Source organism: Papio anubis, chromosome 15 (assembly GCF_008728515.1).
Source record: "Papio anubis isolate 15944 chromosome 15, Panubis1.0, whole genome shotgun sequence".
NCBI lineage: Eukaryota > Metazoa > Chordata > Mammalia > Primates > Cercopithecidae > Papio > Papio anubis.
This window is the reverse complement of record NC_044990.1, coordinates 19,642,666-19,664,480: the sequence shown is the minus strand read 5'-3', so window position 1 is coordinate 19,664,480 and position 21,815 is coordinate 19,642,666. Positions and strand designations below refer to the sequence as shown.

The following is a 21,815-nucleotide window of genomic DNA, read 5'->3' as shown; positions in this document are numbered from 1 at the left end:
TGCTCAGATAAAAACAGCATACCTGAAGTTATTAGTTACAAAAAACAGGAATCTATAACATTATAAAACTTGCGGAGCAAGGTACAATCACATGGAGGGGGGTAGGATTCAAGGGGGAAGTTTCCTTATACTAAATGAGACAGGAAAATGTATTTTTCTTATGCCTATGTTGAGAGTGTGCTGAGTCTCCAGATCACATTCTTTTGAGCTCTGGCTTCTTAGATAATGTTATTGAGATTTCACCTGGGTCCAGGCTTTGCCTGTTACTGCCTTTAGGATGAGTCAGCCTAAATAGAAAGCTTGTTTTTCTCTTTTTTAATTTTATTTTTCTTTCTTTCTTTAATTTCCTGCCTCATGACCTCCTGGGCTCAAGCAATTCTTCTGTCTCAGCCTCCTAAGTAGCTGGGACCACAGGGATGCATCAACACACCTGGCTAGCTTTTTTAATTTTTATTTTTTGTAGAGATGGGGTCTTACCTCAACATAGCACTGGAAGTTCTAACTACTGTAACAAATCAAGAAAAATAAATAAGGCATAAAGTTTGAAGTGCAGAAAATAAAACTATTTCCAGATGATGTAATTATCTACATAGAAAATCTCTGGGAATCTAAAAATTTCCTAGAAGTAATAAATGAATTTAGCAAGGTCACACACAAAAATCAATCGCATTTCTATCTGCTAACAATGGACAGGCAGAATCAAAATAAAAAACACAAAACTGTTATTAGGTATATTGCAAGATGCACACAGCAAGTCAATACACAAAGACACCAGGTGGCTTCTGAGAAAGTGGTTTAATCCTAGGGCTGCCAAATGAGAAGATGAGAGGAAATCTCAAATCTGTCTCCCTGGGGAGTATGGGAAGAGGGCTCTTAAGGGTTCTGGAGTGGGACAAAGTGTGGAGATCGAAGAGTGCAAGGTGAGGTCATGGGACAGAGAGATGAAGAAACTGTGTTTTCATGCTGATTAGGTTCCCCTGTGGGTCGTCAAACCGGGGTCAGAAATCCTATCTACAGGAACAATGGGGATGCAAATGGTCAGTGTCTTGGTAACCCTGGCCAGGTGCAGTGACTCACGCCTGTAATCCCAGCACTTTTGCAGGCTGAGATGGGCGGATCACGAGGTCAGAAGTTTGAAACCAGCCTGGCCAATATGGTGAAACCCTGTCTCCACTAAAAATACAAAAATTAGCCAGGCATGGTGGCACACACCTGTAATCCCAGCTACTCAGGAGCTTGAGGCAGGAGAATCACTTGAACCCAGGAGGCGGAGGTCACAGTAAGTCGAGACAGCAACACTGCACTCCAGCCTGGGCAACAGTATGAGACTCCATCTCAAAAAAAAAAAAAAAAAAGAATTCTTGGTAATCCTGTGAGGATGGCTTCAAAGCCACTTACAAAAGCTCCAAACAAAATAAAATACTTAAGTATAAGCTTAACAAAATATTTTAACTATGCTGAAAAGTACAAAACGGTAATGAAAGGAATTAAAGAAAACCAAAATTAAATGGAAGGACACACTGTGCTCATAGATTGGAAGACAATGTATTAAAGATTTCAATTCTCCCTAAGTTAATCTATAGTTTTAATGCAATGCCTATCAAAATATGAGCAAGATTTTTTGCAGACATAAACAACCTTTATTCTAAAATATGCATGGAAAGCCACATGCACTAAAATAGCTAAAACGATCTTGACAATGAAGAATAAAGTGGGAAGAATTACTCTGTTTGATTTTAAGGCTTATTTCATTGCTCTGGTAGTCAGCCCAGTGTGGTACTGGCAAAGGAACAGACACATAGATCAATGGAATGGAAGAGAGATCCACAGAATAGAAACACATCCACACCAATACACTCAACTGGTTTTTGACAAAGCTTCAAACGCAACTGAGTAGAAGAACGATGGTCTTTTCACCAATTGGTGCTGGAGCAATTGGATACCTATCAGGAAAAAAAAATGGACCTCAATCTAACCTTCACATCTTATACAAGAATTGATTTGAAAATAATCAAAGACTTAAATGTAAAATGTAAAACTGTAATAATTTTAGCAAAACTAGGTAAAAATCTTTAGCATCTAGGGCTAGTGATATAATTCTTAGCCCTAACATGGAAAACACACATCAAAAATGCAAAAATTGATAAATTTGACCTTATCAAAATTTAAAACTTTGCTCTGTGAAAGCTCATGTGAAGAGAATTAAAAGGCAAGTTACAGATAGGGGAAATATTTTAAAATCATGTATCTGAAAAAGGACTAATATCTAAAATATATAAAGAACTCTCAAGACACAACAATGAGGCAAACAAGCCAACTGATGCAGAATTTTTGTTCCTTAGTTCAGCTAAAACTGTGTTCTTGTCATATGACCAGAAAAGATTAGGCACATGGACACATTGAAAGGTGAGGGGAGCAGAATGTATTGGGCAAAAAGGAAAAAAGGAAAAAAAAATACTCAGCAAAGTGAGAAGGAGTCTTGCTAACAGGCTCCTACCTCACAGATTGGATACCAGGCCACCATACATGAGCTGAAGAGGCCAGGTTCCTCCCCACTGCACAGGGCGCAAACTTCCTGTGGCTCCACCCCATCTTCCCGGTGCACAGGCGAGTACACAGACCATTGCGGGCATGCCCAGACAAAACCCTGGGCAGGTTCCCTCATCTGCACAAAACCATCTGGTGTAAACACTTGTGGGGCAGGTGGGAAGGTCTCCCAGGACCTCCCTTATCTGTCTCCTGCATCTATCACAACTAGAAATGGGCAAAACATATGAAGAGACATTTCACCAGAGGTGATATACAGATGAAAATATCTTCAACATCATTAGCCAACAGGGGAATGCAAATAGATATCACTATACATCTATCTGAATGGCTAAAATTTCAAAAGGGACAACATCAAATTTTGACAAAGACATGCAGAAACTGCATTACTTATACATTGCTGGTGGAATGTAAAATGACGTAGCCACTCTGAAAAAAATGTTTGGAATTTTCTTACAAAAATAAACATGTAATTACCATATAACCCAGCAAATGTACTCTTGGGCATTTATCCCAGAGAAATAAAAACTTAGGTTCACATTAAAAACTTGTACATGAACGTTATTTCATAACAATTTTTTTGAGACAGTCACGCTGGAATGCAGTGGTGTGATCTCAGCTCACTGCAACCTCCACCTCCCAGGTTCAAGCAATTATTGTGCCTCAGCCTCCCAAGTAGCTGGGACTACTGACGTATGCCACCACATACAGCTAATTTTTGTATTTTCACTAGAGATGGGGTTTCACCATGTTGGCCAGGCTGGTCTCAAACTCCTGGACTCAAGTAATCCACTGGTCTTGGCCTCCCAAAGGATTACAGGTGTGAGCCACTGCACCCAGCCTGCAATTTTAAAATAATAGCTGAAAACTGGAACTAACTAGCCCAGATATCTTCAACAGCTGCTACTCATTCTCTGTTGGTCTCTGGTCTCTGAAGATAGATAAAACTAGTTTTTTAAAAAGCATTTCTCAATTCATTGCACATGACCTGTGCACTGGATTACAACCATCTGTCCATCAAAGTCTTTGTTGCCTCGCCAAATGAGAAAATGAAGCTAGATCCATTTATGAAAAAGGTACCGGGCAGGAATAACTTTGGCAGAGAAGAGTGTTTTGTTTTACAAGTTCTTAGAGACAGACTGCAGTTTTTCAACCACATAGAAATGATCCAGTTCTCCTCTGGTGTTCTGTTGACACCAAGCAATGGATGAAGGTATCTTTTATTTAAAGTCATGATCCCAGGGAGGTTATCTGTACTCTGTGTGTGCTACTCCTGGAAGACACAAAAAGTTGGGGTGATACTTCAGCTAAAAGTCAAGTGCTCGCCAGGTGTGGTGGCTCACGCCTGTAATCCCAAGCACTTTGGGAGGCTGAGGTGGGCAGATCACCTGAGGTCAGGAGTTCGAGACCAGCCTGGCCAACATGGTGAAACCCCATCTTTACTAAAAATACAAAAATTTGCTGGGCATGGTGGCTCACACCTGTAAATCCCACCTACTTGAGAGGCTGAGGCAGAAGAATCGCTTGAACCCAGGAGGCAGAGGTTGCAGTGAGCCGAGATTGCGTCACTCACTCCAGCCTGGGCAACAAGAGCGAAACTCCTCTCAAAAAAAATAAGTCAAGTGTCGGCATAAACAATATACTGACTATATATGTAATCATATGTAATAATAAATGTATAGTATGTCAATATATTAATACATTGTATATCAATGTTTTTATATCATTCTATTCTATTTATATTATATATTATATAATACATATAATTATATACATTTATGATTTATATTATACATATTATTGTATAATATATAATATTATATTGCACAATATTATATATTATATATACAATGTATTCACAAGATAGATTGGTCACACTGTAATTAAATACATAACAGTGAGTGATAGATGAAGGACCTGGCATTAATAGCTGGGAGGTTTATTGTTTAGTCAGGTTTTTTGAGCCCCTCCTGTGTACTATGTACTATAGGAACTATCATTTCTGCTTTGGGGTTACAGTCAAGTTGGGTAATCAAACTACAAAAAACTGATTTAAAAAACAGACTGCTAATTTAAACAATTTAAGAAAGGGTATGATTTCATTTGTTCTTTTTGACCTTTTTGTTTTGTATAAAGAGGCTCTACAAACAGAGAATCCTTCCCAAATTATCAGTTGTGTTCATTGTATTAAAAACTCACATTGTTATTAATCCTTTGTGGCTATTAAGTAGTAACAGTTAAACAAATGAAATAAATATACACTTGTTTTTATAATAGTTCTTTTACCAGGAATTTTTTTTTGTGGTGAGAAGCCACAAGGATCTGCTAGTTCAGAGACTTTTTCAATCAGCAGACAAAAGAAGCCATCGGTGAACTTCTAGATGACAACCTTAAATCCATGAAACAAAGCAAAGGAAATAGGCCTATACTAAGACTGAGGCATGGCAATCCTTAAGAATTTTGATAAAGAGCAGCTAAAAGTAATAGGACTAGCAAATATATATTTTTGATGAATCAAATCACATTTCTTGACCTAAACAGTTTATATTAGGTTTCCTATAAAGGATAGTTCAACTCTCCAAACATAAGCACATCCCATTGGAAAGAGAAATACAGTACTGATACTGAGTTAGGACTGGTCACTTGATCCTTCTATGAGCCTTTTTAAAAAACCATATACAAATTAAGTTAAACACTTTTTTTTTGGCCAGGTGCGGTGGCTCATGCCTGTAATCCCAGCACTTTGGGAGGCTGGGGCAGGCAGATCACCTGAGGTCAGGAGTTCGAGACCAGCCTGGTCAACATGGTGAAACCCCATCTCTACTAAAAATACAAAAATTAGCTGGGCGTGGTGGCAGGCACCTGTAATCCCAGCTACTCAGGAGGCTGAGGCAGGAGAATCACTTGAATCTGGGAATTGGAGGTTGCAGTGAGCCAAGATTGTGCCATTGCACTCCAACCTACGACGAGAGTGAGACTTCGTCTCAAAAAAAAAAAAAAAAAGGTAAACATTTTTTTCATCTACTACTTCAGAAAAATTGTAGTAAAATTGAGTGATATAAGACTTATAAGTGACTTTAATATCCCTTGTTTAAAGACAAAGTATTATTAACTATGTGAAAGTTAGGACTGTGAATATTAAATGCTATGTGAATAGCAAATGTGAATATTAAACTTTGTGCAAAACAGCAAAAAATGAAGAGAGTCTATTTCTCATAGTATGGCAAGTATAAAAACATATGTCATTGAAACAATTTTGCCTTTCAAAAACAAAGGTAGATCAAAAAGCTCAAACAGCGAGACAGTGTTTTTCTCAAACTTCAGGATACACAGGAATCACCAGGAGCTCTTTCTAAAATGCAGATTTTGACTCAGTATTTCTGGGGCAATTTCTTTTAACTAGCTCCTAGGAAATGCCAGATGCTGCTGGTCCAGGGACCATACTTAAGTAGCAAGAATCTCAGACATCTATTATTCAACCAATTAAGTGATTTCATATGTTATACTCTTTGACACAGTGACATTCAGTGAAACCACATCATTCAGCTAGACCTATTAGTCTCCCAAAGTACAAAGATAAATTTGACGGCTTTTAAATGTTCATGGAAAAATGTTAAGAAATGGACATATAAACTGAAAATACTTCAGGGTTTCTATAAAACTTCTGGAAAAGCCAAGTTTATTACCTCATATACACAAAATCTTTAGAATAACCATGAAGAAAAAACTTTATTTCAAAAAATATAATTTAGATTTTAAAAATTAAATTGAAATTGAGAGCACTATAGGATCAATAAAGTACTAACAGTCAAAAATAATTAAAAGGGATTGTAAAAATAAATTCTTTTCAAAACTCTATGACAGGTTTTAAACAGGTGAGCTGCCACTACATAATATGGAAAAGATGTCATTCAGCAGGCAGGCTCACTCACTAGGCACTCCAGCTGAGGGAGAGAAGACCCATAAAAACTCTTGTGGTAGTCAATAAGTAAAGTAATGTGCAGACTCTGTGGTGGGGATATTCGCTTTGGGTATAGAGAAAGAGGACTGCACAGTTTCAAGACTTGATTTAAAAATCAGATTATGTTAATAAAGACATCTTTCATATTTTGAAGGCTTCAGACGCTCATACTTACATGCGGTGTTTAGTATACTTAGTGATATAGTTTGGATGTTTGTCCTCTCCAAATCGCATGTGGAAATGTGATTCCCAATGCTGAAGGTGGGGCCTGGTGGGAGGTGATTGGATCAAGGGGGTGGATCCCTCATGAATGGCTTAGCACCATCTCCTTGGTGATGAGTGAGCTCTTGCTCAGTTAGCTCACAGGAGAGCTGGTTGTTTAAAAGAGTCGGGACCTCCCCATCATTCTCTTACTCCCACTCTAGCCATGTGACATGCTGGCTCCCTTTCACCTTCCACCATAATTGTAAGCTTCCTGAGCCCCTCACCAGGAGCCACGCAGATGTTGGCACAGTGCTTCTCATACAGCCTGCAGAACTGTGAGCCAATTAAAACTCTCTTCTTTATAAATTACCCAGCCTCAGGTCTTCCTTTATAGTGATGCAGAAATGGCCTAATACACATGTGTTCATGTCTCTAGTTTACATGTTGATTGCTCCAAACCAATGGTCTCATGTATATCATTAGTGTACCACTAATGAATAAATTTTTATCATCAATTTAGAGTTTTGTAAATTGGCATTTTTTCATTTTTTCAGATATGTTCTTAACATATAAAATTATATTTTTAATCATCTACGTTGTCTAAAATAGAATGCTGAAATGAGAAAAACTTTACTATACATTATGCATGGTTGTTATCACCATACTGTGGATATCCATGTCTACAGAAACAATGACACAAATGAATTCATCTAACCCTTTTTAAAAATATATAGTTTTCCATTTTAATACCACTAACTGTGGTATAGGATTTAGTTTACAGTGTTTGTAGGTCTGGGGAGGTATTAAGGACTCCACATTCAGATAATCAAACAGATTATCCCAATTTAGATGGGAATTTGTATACCATCTCTAGATTATACACAGCCCTTGCTCTAAAACATATTAAGCCAGAATGACATGCTTATTTCTATTCCTGGACCAGAGTTTCATTTTTAAGTGCAGAAAAGAAGAGGGAATTCAGAGTTTAAAAATTTGAGAGGTAGTGGGTAAGATCTAAACCAAAGTACTCAAATACTTTAGGCAGCAGATCAGTCAATAAGGCTTCTTAGTTGCACTTGGTTATTTCAGAGGAAACAGAACAAGTAGCATATATAGTTAATTTTGACTGTATGTGTAATCATAAAGGAAATAATTTACTAAAACCTTATTGTATGCCAGGCAGTACTCTAAATAATTTCAATTTATTATTTCATTTAACCTTTTAATCACCCTGTGCACTGGGAATTGCTGTCATTTGCTATATGAAGAACAATGTTTGCTTTAAATTCCTAATCACCCTGACAATATATATATTATAAACTATTAAGAAAAATTATAAAATTTACACTAAGGACAATGTTTGCAAATTGATGTTGTATTCTTTTATTGAGGTATAATCTACAGTAAATAAAGTGCATAGATATGAAAAATACATTTCAGTGGGTTTGGCAATTGTATACACTATGTAACTGCCAGCCCAATTAAGAAAAGAACATTCCTATCACTTCTGAAAGTTTTCTCATGTTCCCTTCCAGTCGATCCAGCAATCCATCCCCCTACTTGCTGTCCCAATAGTGACAGACTCAACTACTAATTTTATTTACCGTACCTTATTTTCCCTGTTCTGAAATTTCACATACGTACAGTAAGTACTCTTGTATATCTGGCTTCTTTTGCTTAGCATAAAATATTTGAAGCTCATTTACATTTCTGTATGAGTCAAAGGTTCTTTCATTTTCTTTCTTAATAGTATTGTACTGCATGAACATACCACAATTTATTTATTCATTCTTCTGTTTATGGGTATTTAATAGTTTCCAGTTTCTGGCTATCATGAATAAAGCTACTGTGAACATTCTTGTATGAGTCATTTTATGGACATATATTTTTATATTCTTTGGGCAAATACCTAAGGTTGAAATTGTTGAGTAATTAACTTTAAAAGAACTGCCAGGCCATTTTCTATTGTGAACATGCCAATTATACTTTGACTATTAATGTACAAGAATTCCAGTTGCTTCACATAATCAAGTATTATTCATATAATCAAGCAGTATTGTTAGTCTTTTAAATTTTCCCCATTCTAGTGAAAGTGAAATGGTGTTTCATTGTGATTTGAATTAGCTTTCCCCTGATGACTAACAATGTTGAGACCTTTTCATGTTTTTTAGCAGTGCATAGATCTTCTTTGAGGAAATGTCTTTTCAAGTCTTTGGCCATTTCACATGACAAATGGCTATTTGGAATACATATTTTAAAGTATATTTAAAATATATACTGTACTCTTTGAAGTAAAATATTTCAATATATATATTCCAGACAGTCATTTGTCATGTGCATATACAGAGTAAAAATTTCTCCCAGTCTGTCATTTATGCTTTCCTTTTGTATCAGTGTCTTTTGATAGAAGATTTTAGTTCTGATGAAATTCAGTTTATCAGATTTTTTTCTCTTATGATTAGTGGTTTGTTGGTTTGTTTCCTACAGAATCTTTGCTTACCCTAAAGTCACAGAAATCGTTTTCTGTGTTATCTTTTAGAAGCTTCACAGTTTTAGCTTTTCTGTTCAGTAGTTCTTTTGGGAAAACCCTCAAGCCATGTTTTTCATCTGCTCGCATACCACAGCAACCACCATCCACACAGAAGAAAACTTCTGGGACCAAATGTATGGAGGTTTTCCCCCACACGCCAAGCAGCACACACCAGCTGGGTGTCCTCCAATTCAAGTCTGACACTGTCTACCTGGAGATAGTATCACATCCCACAGGTTGAGGATCAGTCCTCAAGACTGCCCACTGCCAGTCCCTGCAACCCCCACTCCCATCGCAAGTTCAGACCTCTGCAACTTCTTTTTAATTATTTTTTTGAGACAGATTCTCGCTCTGTCACCTAGGCTGGAGTGCAGCGGCATGATCTTGGCTCACTACAACCCCCACCTCCCAGGTTCCAGTGATTCTCATGCCTCAGCATGGGATTACTCAGTAGCTGGGATTACTGGCATGTACTACCATGCCCTGCTAATTTTTTGTATTTTTAGTAGAGACAGGGTTTTGCTATGTTGGCCAGGCTGGTCTCAAACTCCTGGCCTCAAGCGACCCGTCCACCTCGGCCTCCCAAAGTGCTGGGATTACAGGCGTGAGCCACTGTACCCAGCCTGGAACAGATCAGCTTCAAGCTGGGGTTCCCACGACCCCCTCTTTGGGTTTGGTTAATTTGCTGGAGCAGTTCACAAAACTCAGATAAACACATTTACTGGTTCATTATAAAAGATATTACTAAGGATATAGATGAAGAGACACGCAGAGCAAGGTACAAGGGAAGGGGCGCGGAGCTTCCATGCCCTCTCTACGTAGGACACCCTCTAGGAACTTCCAAGTGTTCAGCTATCTGGAAGCTCTCTGAACCCAGTCCTCTTGGGTTTTTATGGAAGCCTCATGACATCAGCATTTCTTCCCCAGAGTACAAGGCAGGATTCTCTCTGGAATGAAGGCCTTATGACCCACAGTCAGAAAGGTGAGGGAAAATTAGAGTCCTGCCTTGGGGCAGGTGAAAGGAGAGTAAGAGAAAGTCAGATAGGTTCTGTTTCCTGAGGCCTGCCCCTGAGGCCTAACACACTCAAGATTATAACAAAATCTGTAACAAGGGCCATGGAAGTTATGAACCAGGACCATGGATGAAAACATATATACACATAATACCACCACAGTACTGATATTCACCTTGAATTAATTTTTGCATATAATATAAGGTAGGCATTATCAACCAAACAAGCAAATACATTGATTTTATTCAGGCTATTGCAATAGGGAGAGCACCCCACATCCAAAGATTAGGGTGCTTGGCAAGATGCTTTTACCTTATAGTTTATAGGGAGGAGTAGACTTGTTTTAAATGGAATGATTTTTAGTTGGGATTGTTTTTGTAAACAGGGACATCTCCGTCATCTGCACAGAAAATGTTTATCTCTCTGTCTAGCTAGTTTGGGATTGAGGGGGGCATGTGGTAGACTAATAGCTCTAATTTCAGCTAATGATTCACAAGATAAATGACAGGAAGTGGGAGACTCTGGTCTTGCCAGCAGGTTCAGGCAAAAATGAAAAGGCTGTGTTTGGCCTTGTCACAGGTAAACAAGGTAGGGAGGTCATCGGTGAGTGAGTCTTACAGTAGGTATGAGAAAAAGTAGACAGAAAGTAATGTACGTCATATGGGAAGGATGGTTCATTGTGTAAGCCACTTCCCAGAGCACAAAAGAGTAAGGAGATTTAGGAAAACAAAACGTTGTGGAATTTCTTAACTCCAAGATCTTGATCTCCATGGGTAAAATCGTCAGTTCAGATTGAAATTCTGTCTGGGAAGTCAGTTGGAAGCAGAGTTACCCTTTCGTCTACCAGATCATGATACATTGTTGAATAATAATTTGTGAGGACAAATGACTGTGTAGTAGCATTTAAGACTAGGCATGATGTACTGCCCAACTGCAAGGTATAAGACTACAAACAGGAAAATTATTAGTGTATTAGGCCATTCTTTCATTGCTATAAAGAAATACCGAAGACTGGGTAATATATAAAGAAAAGAGGTTTAATTGGCTCACGGTTCTTCAGGCTTTACAGGAAGCATGGTACTGGTACCTGCTCAGTTTCTAGGGAAGCCTCAGGAAGCTTACAATCGTGGTGGAAGACGAAGGAGAAGCAGGCATGTTACATGGTGAAAGCGGAAGCAAGAGAGAGAAGGAGAGAGAGAGAGAGAGAATGGGTGGGGGAGGTACCACATATTTTTAAACAATCAGATCTTATGGGGATTCAAAGCGAGAGCTCACTTAACACTACGGGGACAGACAGCACAAGTCATTCATGAGGGATCCACCCCCATGATCCAAACACCTCCCACCAGGCCCCACCTCCAACACTGGGGCTCACACTTCAACATGAGATTTGGGCAAGGACAAATATCCAAACTATGTCAATTAGTAATGTTTGTAATACAGCTCAAAACCAGGATCTTCTATTTCCAAATCTTGCTCAGTAGAACATGTCTCAGGCTATTTGAATCTACCTTAGAAAGCCAACTAGCCTTTTCCTTGAGTTTAGTAACTAAGCATTCACTTGTCCTGTTGTGTTTATTCAATTGCAACAAGAGATTTTGGCTATGGCACCAATACCTCCCTGTCTAGTTAGAAGGAAGTTGAAAGTTATAGGATTGGCCTAACAATTTGGGCCTGTGCATTTAAACTTACTTTCTGTGCTTCTAGGGCCAAAGCGGTAAAATCTTCTTCTTCTACAAAGGTTAAGGAGAGGCTTGAACTACCTTTTCTTTTCTTTTTTTTTTTTTTGAACTACCCTTTTTAACTGTATTAATGCCATAGTGGGTGTCAGCGGCTCTCATGGTGCATATGAAAAGAGAATCATTGATATCCCTAGGAGGTTTTCCCCAATTCCCTGTAGTTGCCTCAATTTGGAGGTAATTCCAGAGGGACACACCGTTGACAGGTGGGATAGCCGCTTTAAATATTTTGAAGTCCCAGACAATCAGTCCAAATGCCCTTGGGGAAGGCATGAAAAGTGGTAACCTATGGGGAAACAGGTGGGGTCTGAGGTATAGTAATTATTAGCAATTACTGGGATTAACAACTGGGTGGATCCCTCAGGAGAGCAGAGTCTTTGTGTGGAACTGAATGCAGTTTGTAAGGCTGGTTGGGAAGTGGTGGAAGAGAAAATGGTTAACATTAGAGATAAAAGTACTCCTACATTTTTTCCTACACTTGATCCTGAGAAAGTGGAGTCATTCAGTTTGGAGATTTCAAGAGACTCATTAATCATGTTTGGAATTAAGTTTCATTTAGTACATGCTGAGAAATTGGGGATAATAGAAGAGTCAAGGGCCATAAGGCATGAGACTCTGGGCAGGTTGAGTTCCTTAAGGAGTTTGGCTAGTTTGAATATAAGAGTACCATTGGCCTGCTTGTTTCATTTTTCCAGAGGACTGGTAAGAAGACTGCAGTTTTTGTAACATTGGAAGTACTTGTTGAAGATCCTGAATAACCTTACTACTGAAGTGAGTTCCTCCACTGTTATTAAAAAAACAAAGAGATTCCTAAGAGGGGAAAATTCTTTCTGGTCTCAGCTTAACTTCAGTGGTGATGGTAGCTTGTTTACAGAGAAAAGCTTTTAACCATGCTGAAAACATGCCAACTATGGTTAGAACATTTTTGTACCCATGAGACTTTGCGAGTTTATATATTTTCCAATGAAAACAAGGACTAGAGAGAGTTGACTCTCATCCTTGTCCCACTTTACATGTTGACTAGGATTGTGTTTCTGGCAGATGGGCCAAGTTGAAGTTAACGGCTCAATATTAGGGCATCTCGAACAATATTTGTGGAGATCCTTAAGATTTTCTTTGCCATAATGTGTAACCTCATGGAGGCTGCAGAATAAATTTTAGGTGAGGGACCGAGAGAAATCAAACAGTTGTCTAGGTGTCTCCAAAGCCCATCTGAGTAGATAAAACATCCAGCTTGTTGCTTTTTTGCTTTTTCAGCCTCAGGTGCTAGCAGCTGTTATATCTTAAGTTTCTTAAGAGTTTCTATCTTTAGAGTAGGTTAAGCAAGGAGAAGTATACATGTGATTCAGGGGATATCTTCTTGGGAAGCAGAAACCTTAACATATTTTCAGCCAGTTAAGTTTCCTTTAGCTTTGTTAGTCTAGCCACTAGTGTGAGCTTTGGTTTTTGAGAACAGCTAATTTCTGGATAGCTGTAAAGACTTAAATAGGAGGGCCGGGTGCGGTGGCTCACGCTTGTAATCCCAGCACTTTTGGAGGCCGAGGCGGGTGGATTACCTGAGGTCAGGAGTTTGAGACCAGCCTGGCCAACATGGCGAAACCCCATCTCAACCAGAAGTACAAAAAAAAAAAAATTAGCCGGGCATGTTGGTGGGCACCCGTAATCCCAGCTACTCAGGAGGCTGAGGCAGGAGAATTGCTTGAACCCGGGAGGCAGAGGTTGCAGTGAGCCAAGATCAAGCCACTGCACTCCAGCCTGGGCAACAAGAGCGAGACTCCATCTCAAAAAAAAAAAAAAAAAAAAAAAGATGTAAATAGGTGAGTTGGGTTCTGATCGGTACTCCTCAGTTGTCATAAACCTCTTTCTTTCCATAGCATGCCAAAATCATGTACAATTCCAAAAGTAAACTGGCTGTCTGTATAAATGTTAGTTCCCTTATCTTGTGCTAACATGCAAGTTTGGGTGAGTGCTTAAGAATTCAATGATTTGGGCCACGTTAACTTAGGTGGAGATTTCAACTTAACAGGCTGTTGAAAATCTGCAATAGTGTATCCTGCTTAAAATTCCCCATTTGTACTCCTGAAGTAAGAACCATCTACAAAGAAGGTGATATCAAGGTCTCTGAGAGGAGTTCTGGTGATGTCAGAGTGAGGAAATGTGAATGACTGTGTGACGGTGATACAGTCACAAGGTTGTCCTTCAGAGGGAATGGGAAGAAAAGTGGCCTGATTGTTTTGACTACAGTGGACAGTGATGTGAGAGGAAGACAGTGGCAGGGTTTCACAGGAGGTGAGTCCAAAGTGGAAACGTGTTAGGTGTTCTCAAGTGACTTCTAATGTCTGAACTACATGGGGTAAGTAAAGGTTGAGTGAATGACTAAAAATAAAGTCAGTTCTGATGGAGCAGCAACTTCATACAAGCAAGGGGAGAAATGCTTGAGCCTCTGGATCTAAAAGGATGCTAAATTACCAACCAGGCCTCTGGCTTCCCTTGTGTTCTGGGGTGAGGACCCCTAAAGCATGTCTCTTCTTTTATGTAAAAAAGGGAAAGGGGTACTGAATATTGGAGAGACCAAGTGGGAAAAGTGGCTAGAGAGGACTTCAGATTTTGAAATGCAGATATGGAAGGAAAGTCTCAAAGTAAGGTGATTGGAGGTGGTTTCCTTTTAGTCATGGCAAGTAAGGACAGGCAATTGTGAAAAAACCAGGGATCTAATTCCAGCAACAGCCAACCAATCCTACAAACCCTGAGTTAATTTTTGGTATCAGGGAGAGGCATAGTGAGTAAAAAAAAAAATTTTTAAAATTCACTTCTACTGGATGCATACACTAATACAAGGTGTTAATAATAATAAGGGAACTGTGAAGTGAGGAGAGATATATGGAAGTTCCCTGTCCCTGCTGCTCAATTTGTCTGTAAACCTAAAAATAAAATCTAATTTACACACACACACACACCCCTAAAAAGGGGTCTCTGCTGCAATTTGCAAGGTTTTCTGTTTTCGGGGGTTTTTGTTTTCCTACAGGCTCATAATTTCAAATTAGTGAAGCTTCCTTTTTTTTCTATATATATAAAGGCTGGAAGAAAACTTGTCGAACCTTTATATTCTAAGAACTGAGTAATTATTCTACAAACCAACAAATATTAACAGCGTCCTACAACCAACTCATTTAATCTTCACACAATCCTATGAAATACTGGTGTTCACATTTTACAAAAGAAGAAACAATTCAAAGAGACAAGTCGAACAATACATACTAGAACGAGGCGACTACTGTGGATTCCAAAACCAAAGTTCCAAACCACAAAATCGAATCTAGGAAAACTGGCGCTCTCGAGTGTCGTCAGTTAAAAAACAAGGAACACCAGAGAAGGATCGCGATATTACACAAACTACTACTCCCAACATGCAAAGCGTATTCTTTCCCTCGGTATCGGCCTGGGAGTCTGAGAGGCCCAGCAGCCCTCGGGGCGCGAAAGGCAACCTGGGAGCGGTAGTTCTCCTGGGCCCTAGTATTGTCGCCCACGCGGCAGTAGCGGCTTCTACGGCTCCAAGCCAGCGGGTCCTGTGAAGGCGAGCAGACGCGGAGAAAGGACGCGGGAGTGAGAGAGGGTGAGTCAGCTACTGTCTAAACGATAAAGGGAGGCGGCTCCGCAGGGTAGGGCTGAATTCAGTAAATGGGCTCGTGCTGCGGTCTCTTGGGAGACGCTGCTATCTTAGCGTCAGCGAGGGAAGGTTGAGGAGGAGCCAGAGCCGGGTCCTGCAGCCTTTCTCGCCATCAGCGCCCGTCGCCATCTCCACCATGCAGTCCCGGGAAGACGCCCCGCGCTCTCGCCGCCTCGCCAGTCCCCGTGGTGGGAAGCGGCCCAAGAAGATTCACAAACCCACAGTTTCGGCCTTTTTCACGGGTCCAGAGGAATTAAAGGACACGGCCCATTCTGCAGCCCTGCTGGCACAGCTCAAGTCCTTCTACGATGCGCGGCAGCTGTGTGATGTGACCATCGAGGTGGTGACGCCTGGCAGCGGGCCTGGCACGGGTCGCCTCTTCCCCTGCAACCGCAATGTGCTGGCCGCCGCGTGTCCCTACTTCAAGAGCATGTTCACAGGTGGCATGTACGAGAGCCAGCAGACTAGCGTGACCATGCACGATGTGGACGCCGAGTCCTTCGAGGTGTTGGTCGACTACTGCTACACGGGTCGTGTGTCTCTCAGCGAGGCCAACGTGGAGCGCCTGTACGCGGCCTCCGACATGCTGCAACTGGAGTATGTGCGGGAAGCCTGTGCCTCCTTCTTAGCCCGACGTCTTGACCTGACCAACTGCACTGCCATCCTCAAGTTTGCAGACGCCTTCGGCCATCGCAAGCTGCGATCCCAGGCCCAGTCCTATATAGCTCAGAACTTCAAGCAGCTCAGCCACATGGGTTCAATTCGGGAGGAGACTCTAGCAGATCTGACCCTGGCCCAGCTGCTGGCTGTCCTGCGCTTGGATAGTCTGGACGTGGAGAGTGAGCAGACAGTGTGCCACGTAGCAGTGCAGTGGCTGGAGGCTGCTCCCAAAGAGCGGGGTCCCAGTGCTGCAGAAGTCTTCAAGTGCGTGCGCTGGATGCACTTCACTGAAGAAGATCAGGACTACTTAGAAGGGCTGCTGACCAAGCCCATCGTGAAGAAATACTGCCTGGACGTTATTGAAGGGGCCCTGCAGATGCGCTATGGTGACCTGTTGTACAAGTCTCTGGTGCCAGTGCCAAACAGCAGCAGCAGCAGTAGCAGCAGCAACTCTCTTGTATCTGCAGCAGAAAATCCACCCCAGAGACTGGGTATGTGTGCCAAGGAGATGGTGATCTTCTTTGGACACCCCAGAGATCCCTTTCTCTGCTGTGATCCATACTCGGGGGACCTTTACAAAGTGCCGTCACCTTTGACCTGTCTGGCTCACACTAGGACTGTCACCACCTTAGCTGTCTGTATCTCTCCTGACCATGACATCTATCTAGCTGCCCAGCCCAGGACAGACCTCTGGGTGTATAAACCAGCTCAGAACAGTTGGCAGCAACTTGCAGATCGCTTGCTGTGTCGTGAGGGCATGGATGTGGCATATCTCAATGGCTACATCTACATTTTGGGGGGGCGAGACCCTATTACTGGAGTTAAGTTGAAGGAAGTGGAATGCTACAATGTTAAGAGAAACCAGTGGGCACTGGTGGCTCCACTGCCCCATTCTTTTTTATCCTTTGACCTAATGGTAATTCGAGACTATCTCTATGCTCTCAACAGTAAGCGCATGTTCTGTTATGATCCTAGCCATAATATGTGGTTGAAGTGCGTTTCTCTGAAGCGCAATGACTTTCAGGAAGCATGCGTCTTCAATGAGGAGATCTATTGTATCTGTGACATCCCAGTCATGAAGGTCTACAACCCAGTTAGGGCAGAATGGAGGCAAATGAATAATATTCCCTTGGTCTCAGAGACCAACAACTACCGGATTATCAAGCATGGCCAAAAATTGTTGCTCATCACCTCTCGCACCCCACAATGGAAAAAGAACCGGGTGACTGTGTATGAATATGATATTAGGGGAGACCAATGGATTAATATAGGTACCACATTAGGCCTCTTGCAGTTTGATTCTAACTTTTTTTGCCTCTCTGCTCGTGTTTATCCTTCCTGCCTTGAACCTGGTCAGAGTTTTCTCACTGAAGAAGAAGAAATACCAAGTGAGTCTAGCACTGAATGGGACTTAGGTGGATTCAGTGAGCCAGACTCTGAGTCAGGAAGTTCAAGTTCTCTTTCTGATGATGATTTTTGGGTGCGTGTAGCGCCTCAGTGAAATGCACAGGATCAGCAGGGTTTGTTGTAACTGAATTGAAACACTAAGTTGTTTTTACTGTTTTGGAAAATATCTTAAATACCCTTTTTGTTCCTAAAGGAAAGGAAAAGTTGATTAGCTGCTGGTTTGGTTTAGAAAAAGTAATATTTGAAATACGAAGGTAATTTAATATTACAAATTTTAACACTCAGATCAACCTTTTAATAATTTTCTGTGCTAAGGGTCCAGTATTTATTTGATTATTTAGTATGTTTATGTTTCATGACACTAATTTAGTCTTTTGATAAATTTTACGTTCTGTTTACTGCCACAAGCACTGTGGCAGTAACTTTTGAATTTTAATTTTTATAATAGAAAAATGATTAGGAATTGCTAGATAGTGTTTTGAAAGCTTATCTTTTTCTTCGGAACAATGTAGATTTCCAAAATGGTTAACCTAAGGGGTCTTTGCAAAATGTGTTATAAGTTAAACATAATTTGGGAAGTTTTACTTTTGTTTTCTTCTATGAAGAAAAAAATGCAGGCCGGGCGCGGTGGCTCACGTCTGTAATCCCAGCACTTTGGGAGGCCGAGGCGGGTGGATCACCTGAGGTCACGAGTTCAAGACCAGCCTGACCAACATGGTGAAACCCCATCTCTACTAAACATACAAAAATTAGCTGGGCCTGGTGTCGTGTGCCTGTAATCCCAGCTACCCAGGAGGCCAAGGCAGGAGAATTGCTGGAAACTGGGAGTCAGAGGCTACAGAGAACCGAGATTGGGCCACTGCACTCCAGCCTGGGTGACAGAGCAAGACTCCGTGTCAAAAAAAAGTATATGTGTGTTAGGGTGACTGAATGGTGATTTCTGAATGGTGATTTCATTTATAATAATACAGAGAATAGCTATAAGCTCGTTGACAGTAAAAACAACAAACCAGGATTCTGCTGTTTGAAAAGAAGTTTCGTTTTAATTTTGGAATTTAGGATGTAGATTTGCAAAGCGACCAATTTTCATCTAAAAAATTATATTCTGGTTGTGTCACCAAATCATCAAAAAACTTTAAAAAAGAAGTAACTTGCTTTGTAGATTTGTATTGTTGATCTAAACCTGATACATGCTTCATTTAATCAGAGAAATAATCCTTTTTTCCGCTGGACATGTATAAATTTCACTGAATTGTATAAATTTTTATCTATTGCCTTAAAAATGTATGTGATTCTCAATATGTTTTAGCTGCACAGTTTTGGTGTTCATCTTAGAGGATTCTTCAGCAGAAGTGATATTTCTTTACTGTTTTGTGAGGTAATACTGATTTTGAAAATATATATAAGCTGAAAACAGTATTTCGTTGATATCAGTAGTCATTGTGTTAACTATAAAGTCAAGTGCCAGCAAAGAACTTTAAAACTATAAAGCTGTGTATAGAACTGTTTTGTGTAGCATGGAAATACTCTGTCAGCTTTTTAAAGTCACTAAATGTTCTTGATTATCAGCTTGAAGGTATTTTTGTATTACAAGTTGACCAGTTGCTGGGTATCGTGGCTCATGCCTGTAATCCTAGCAACTCAGGGGGCTGAGATGGGAGGATTGCTTCAGCCCAGGAGTTTGAGAGCAGCCTGGGCAACATAGCAAAACCCCATCTCTACAAAAATAAAAAATTTGTCTGGGAATGGTGGCCCAAGTCTGTAGTCCCAGCTGTTTGGGAGGATCACTTGAATGTAGGATCACTTGAGTCTGGGAGTTCGGGGCTGCAGCTACGATCATGTCTCTGCACTCCAGCTTTGGCAACAGAGCAAGATCCCATCTCTTAGAAAAACAAAGTTGATAGTTAAAGAACATAAGTGGATGATGGCATTTGAGGCCACTGGTGAAAGTATGTTTTCTCTAAAATATTTCTCTAATAGTGATATAAATGGCTATTTTATTATGATGTTTGTATGTGTTTTGTATTTCTCTGTAAACCGTGCTCCAGTCTTTGTTTTTCTGTTACCATAATGTAAGAGAAAGTCCAGGAACAGAGACTACATCCCACGAAACTGACATTGTTAAACACACTAAAACAAAAGTACTTACCTCTTGAAGATTTAATATATAATGCTTGACATGATACATGTACATGATAAATGACCAGATGCTTATGGTCTACATTTTCCTTTATTCTGTTAGTATTACCTTCCTTAATCTTTGTTCATTAACACGCTAATTCCTCTTCAGTGTTTATTTTCTAGTGACAGAATGTTAGTATTTGTTACACCCTGGCAGAAGGGAGAGAAATGTGTTTGGGGTGGGTAACTAAATTTTTGAGTGAAGTATCCTAAGATGAGAATGGAAGAGGGAAACACAAAAAGAGTTATAACAAAAAACAATAGTTTTTTTTAGCCATTTGACTGGCTCTTTAAATAGTCTACAAGACATTCATGTTTAACATCACTTTTAGTGAAATAAAATGTGCCGTACTACTATGTGCTTCAAAAGGGCAAATGTGCTTTAGTGCCCTAAGGCTAAATTTTGGTCATTTGACATCAGAGATGTTATAAGTATTGCACTTAATATGCGCCTATTTCTCAATAGTGTTATTTTTTGGCTAGCATTTTCTTTACCATTATCTTGTTGATAGCTTTTTGTTCTCTAAGGTTGAAACATGACAGTGCTAATCTCAAACAGATTACCCATCTGCAGAATTAAGGAAAGCAATTTATGTATGAAAGACATTCTCCAATTCGTCATTCTCAACCTTTGAATTAAAGCTTAGACTAAATAGTAGTATATCGTGGGAAGGATTTTGGTTTTGTGATATTTCTGTGAATTAAGGAATAGATGTTAACCATTATTTTGTAGAAAAGTGATTTGTATGTGGTTAATTATAAATAAAACTGGTACCAGAACTTATGCTTCCTGAATTCTTACTTCAGTGATTCCACTAAATATATAAAACTTTTGTGTGTGCAGTTAATCAGGGGTCCCCAGCCCCCAGACTGCAGACCTGTACCGGTCTGTGGCTTGTTAGGAAATGGGCTCATACAGTGAGCTGCAGGCAAGCGAGCATTAGCTCTGCCTCCTATTAGATCAGCAGTGGCATTAGATTCTCATAGGAGCGTAAACTCTATTGTGAACTGCATGTGCAAGGGATCTATGTTACATGTTCCTAATGAGAATCTAATTAATGCCTGATGATCTGAGGTGGAACGGTTTCATCCTGAAACTATCCCCATACCCCTAGTCGTGGAAACTGGTCCCTGGTGCCAAAAAGGTTGGGGATCACTGCAGTGAATGATACAACTAGCAGTGCTGAAATCCCTTCATGACAACATAATTGTCTAGTTTTCCAATTAATCCACACATTTTAGCAAACGCGTAATATAATGTCATTTGTCAGACTACCATCTGTAAGATTTAGAATGACATTATCTTTTGTATTTATGTCCCTGTAGTCTGAAAAGCTGAGAACCCAAATTATTGTAAATTCTTTTAGATGCAGATGATAAGTAGTATTAGGGTTTTCGAAAGGATAAAATAGAAACAAATTTAGCCACTAACTTGTCTAAATATGGATTAAAGATTGAAATTAAGTAGTAATAGCTCTTTTTCATCATTTTTAATTGAGCAGGGATTTATTTTTTAATTTTTATATGTTGTTGAGAATCTGAGGAAAGCTTTTGATCCATTCCCAAGCAAAAGGGACATAATTTATAATTTCAAAGATGTTTCCCATTTCTGAAGCTCATCAGACCCGAGGTAAGAGCACTTGTAATAGGATCTCTTTTGCCATACCTGCTTAAAAATTTCAACACCCCTTTTATTATTCTAAATAACCTGATTTGTTTTTAAATAGAGACAGGCTCTGTATTAATCTGTTCTCATGCTGCTAATAAAGACATACCCGAGACCGGGTAATTTATAAGGAAAAGGAGGTTTAATGGACTCACAGTTCCATGTGGCTGAGGAGGCCTCACAATCATGGTGGAAGGCAAAAGGCCAAGCAAGGTGGCTCATACCTGTAATCCCAGCACT

General features: G+C 40.1%; 1 protein-coding gene across 1 annotated transcript; it reads left to right on the top strand.

The window, feature by feature from the left end:
• Positions 1–15,320: 15,320 nt before the first annotated feature.
• On the top strand, positions 15,321–20,693 carry KBTBD6 (kelch repeat and BTB domain containing 6). The gene has a single exon (XM_003913808.5). The coding sequence runs from the start codon at positions 15,798–15,800 to the stop codon at positions 17,820–17,822; it is 2,025 nt and encodes a 674-aa protein (XP_003913857.1). The 5' UTR covers positions 15,321–15,797; the 3' UTR covers positions 17,823–20,693.
• Positions 20,694–21,815: the final 1,122 nt, after the last annotated feature.

Bases quoted from the DNA above. Each gene is read 5' to 3' on its own strand.
- KBTBD6 (XM_003913808.5), top strand. From the start codon at position 15,798: ATGCAGTCCCGGGAAGACGCCCCGCGCTCTCGCCGCCTCGCCAGTCCC.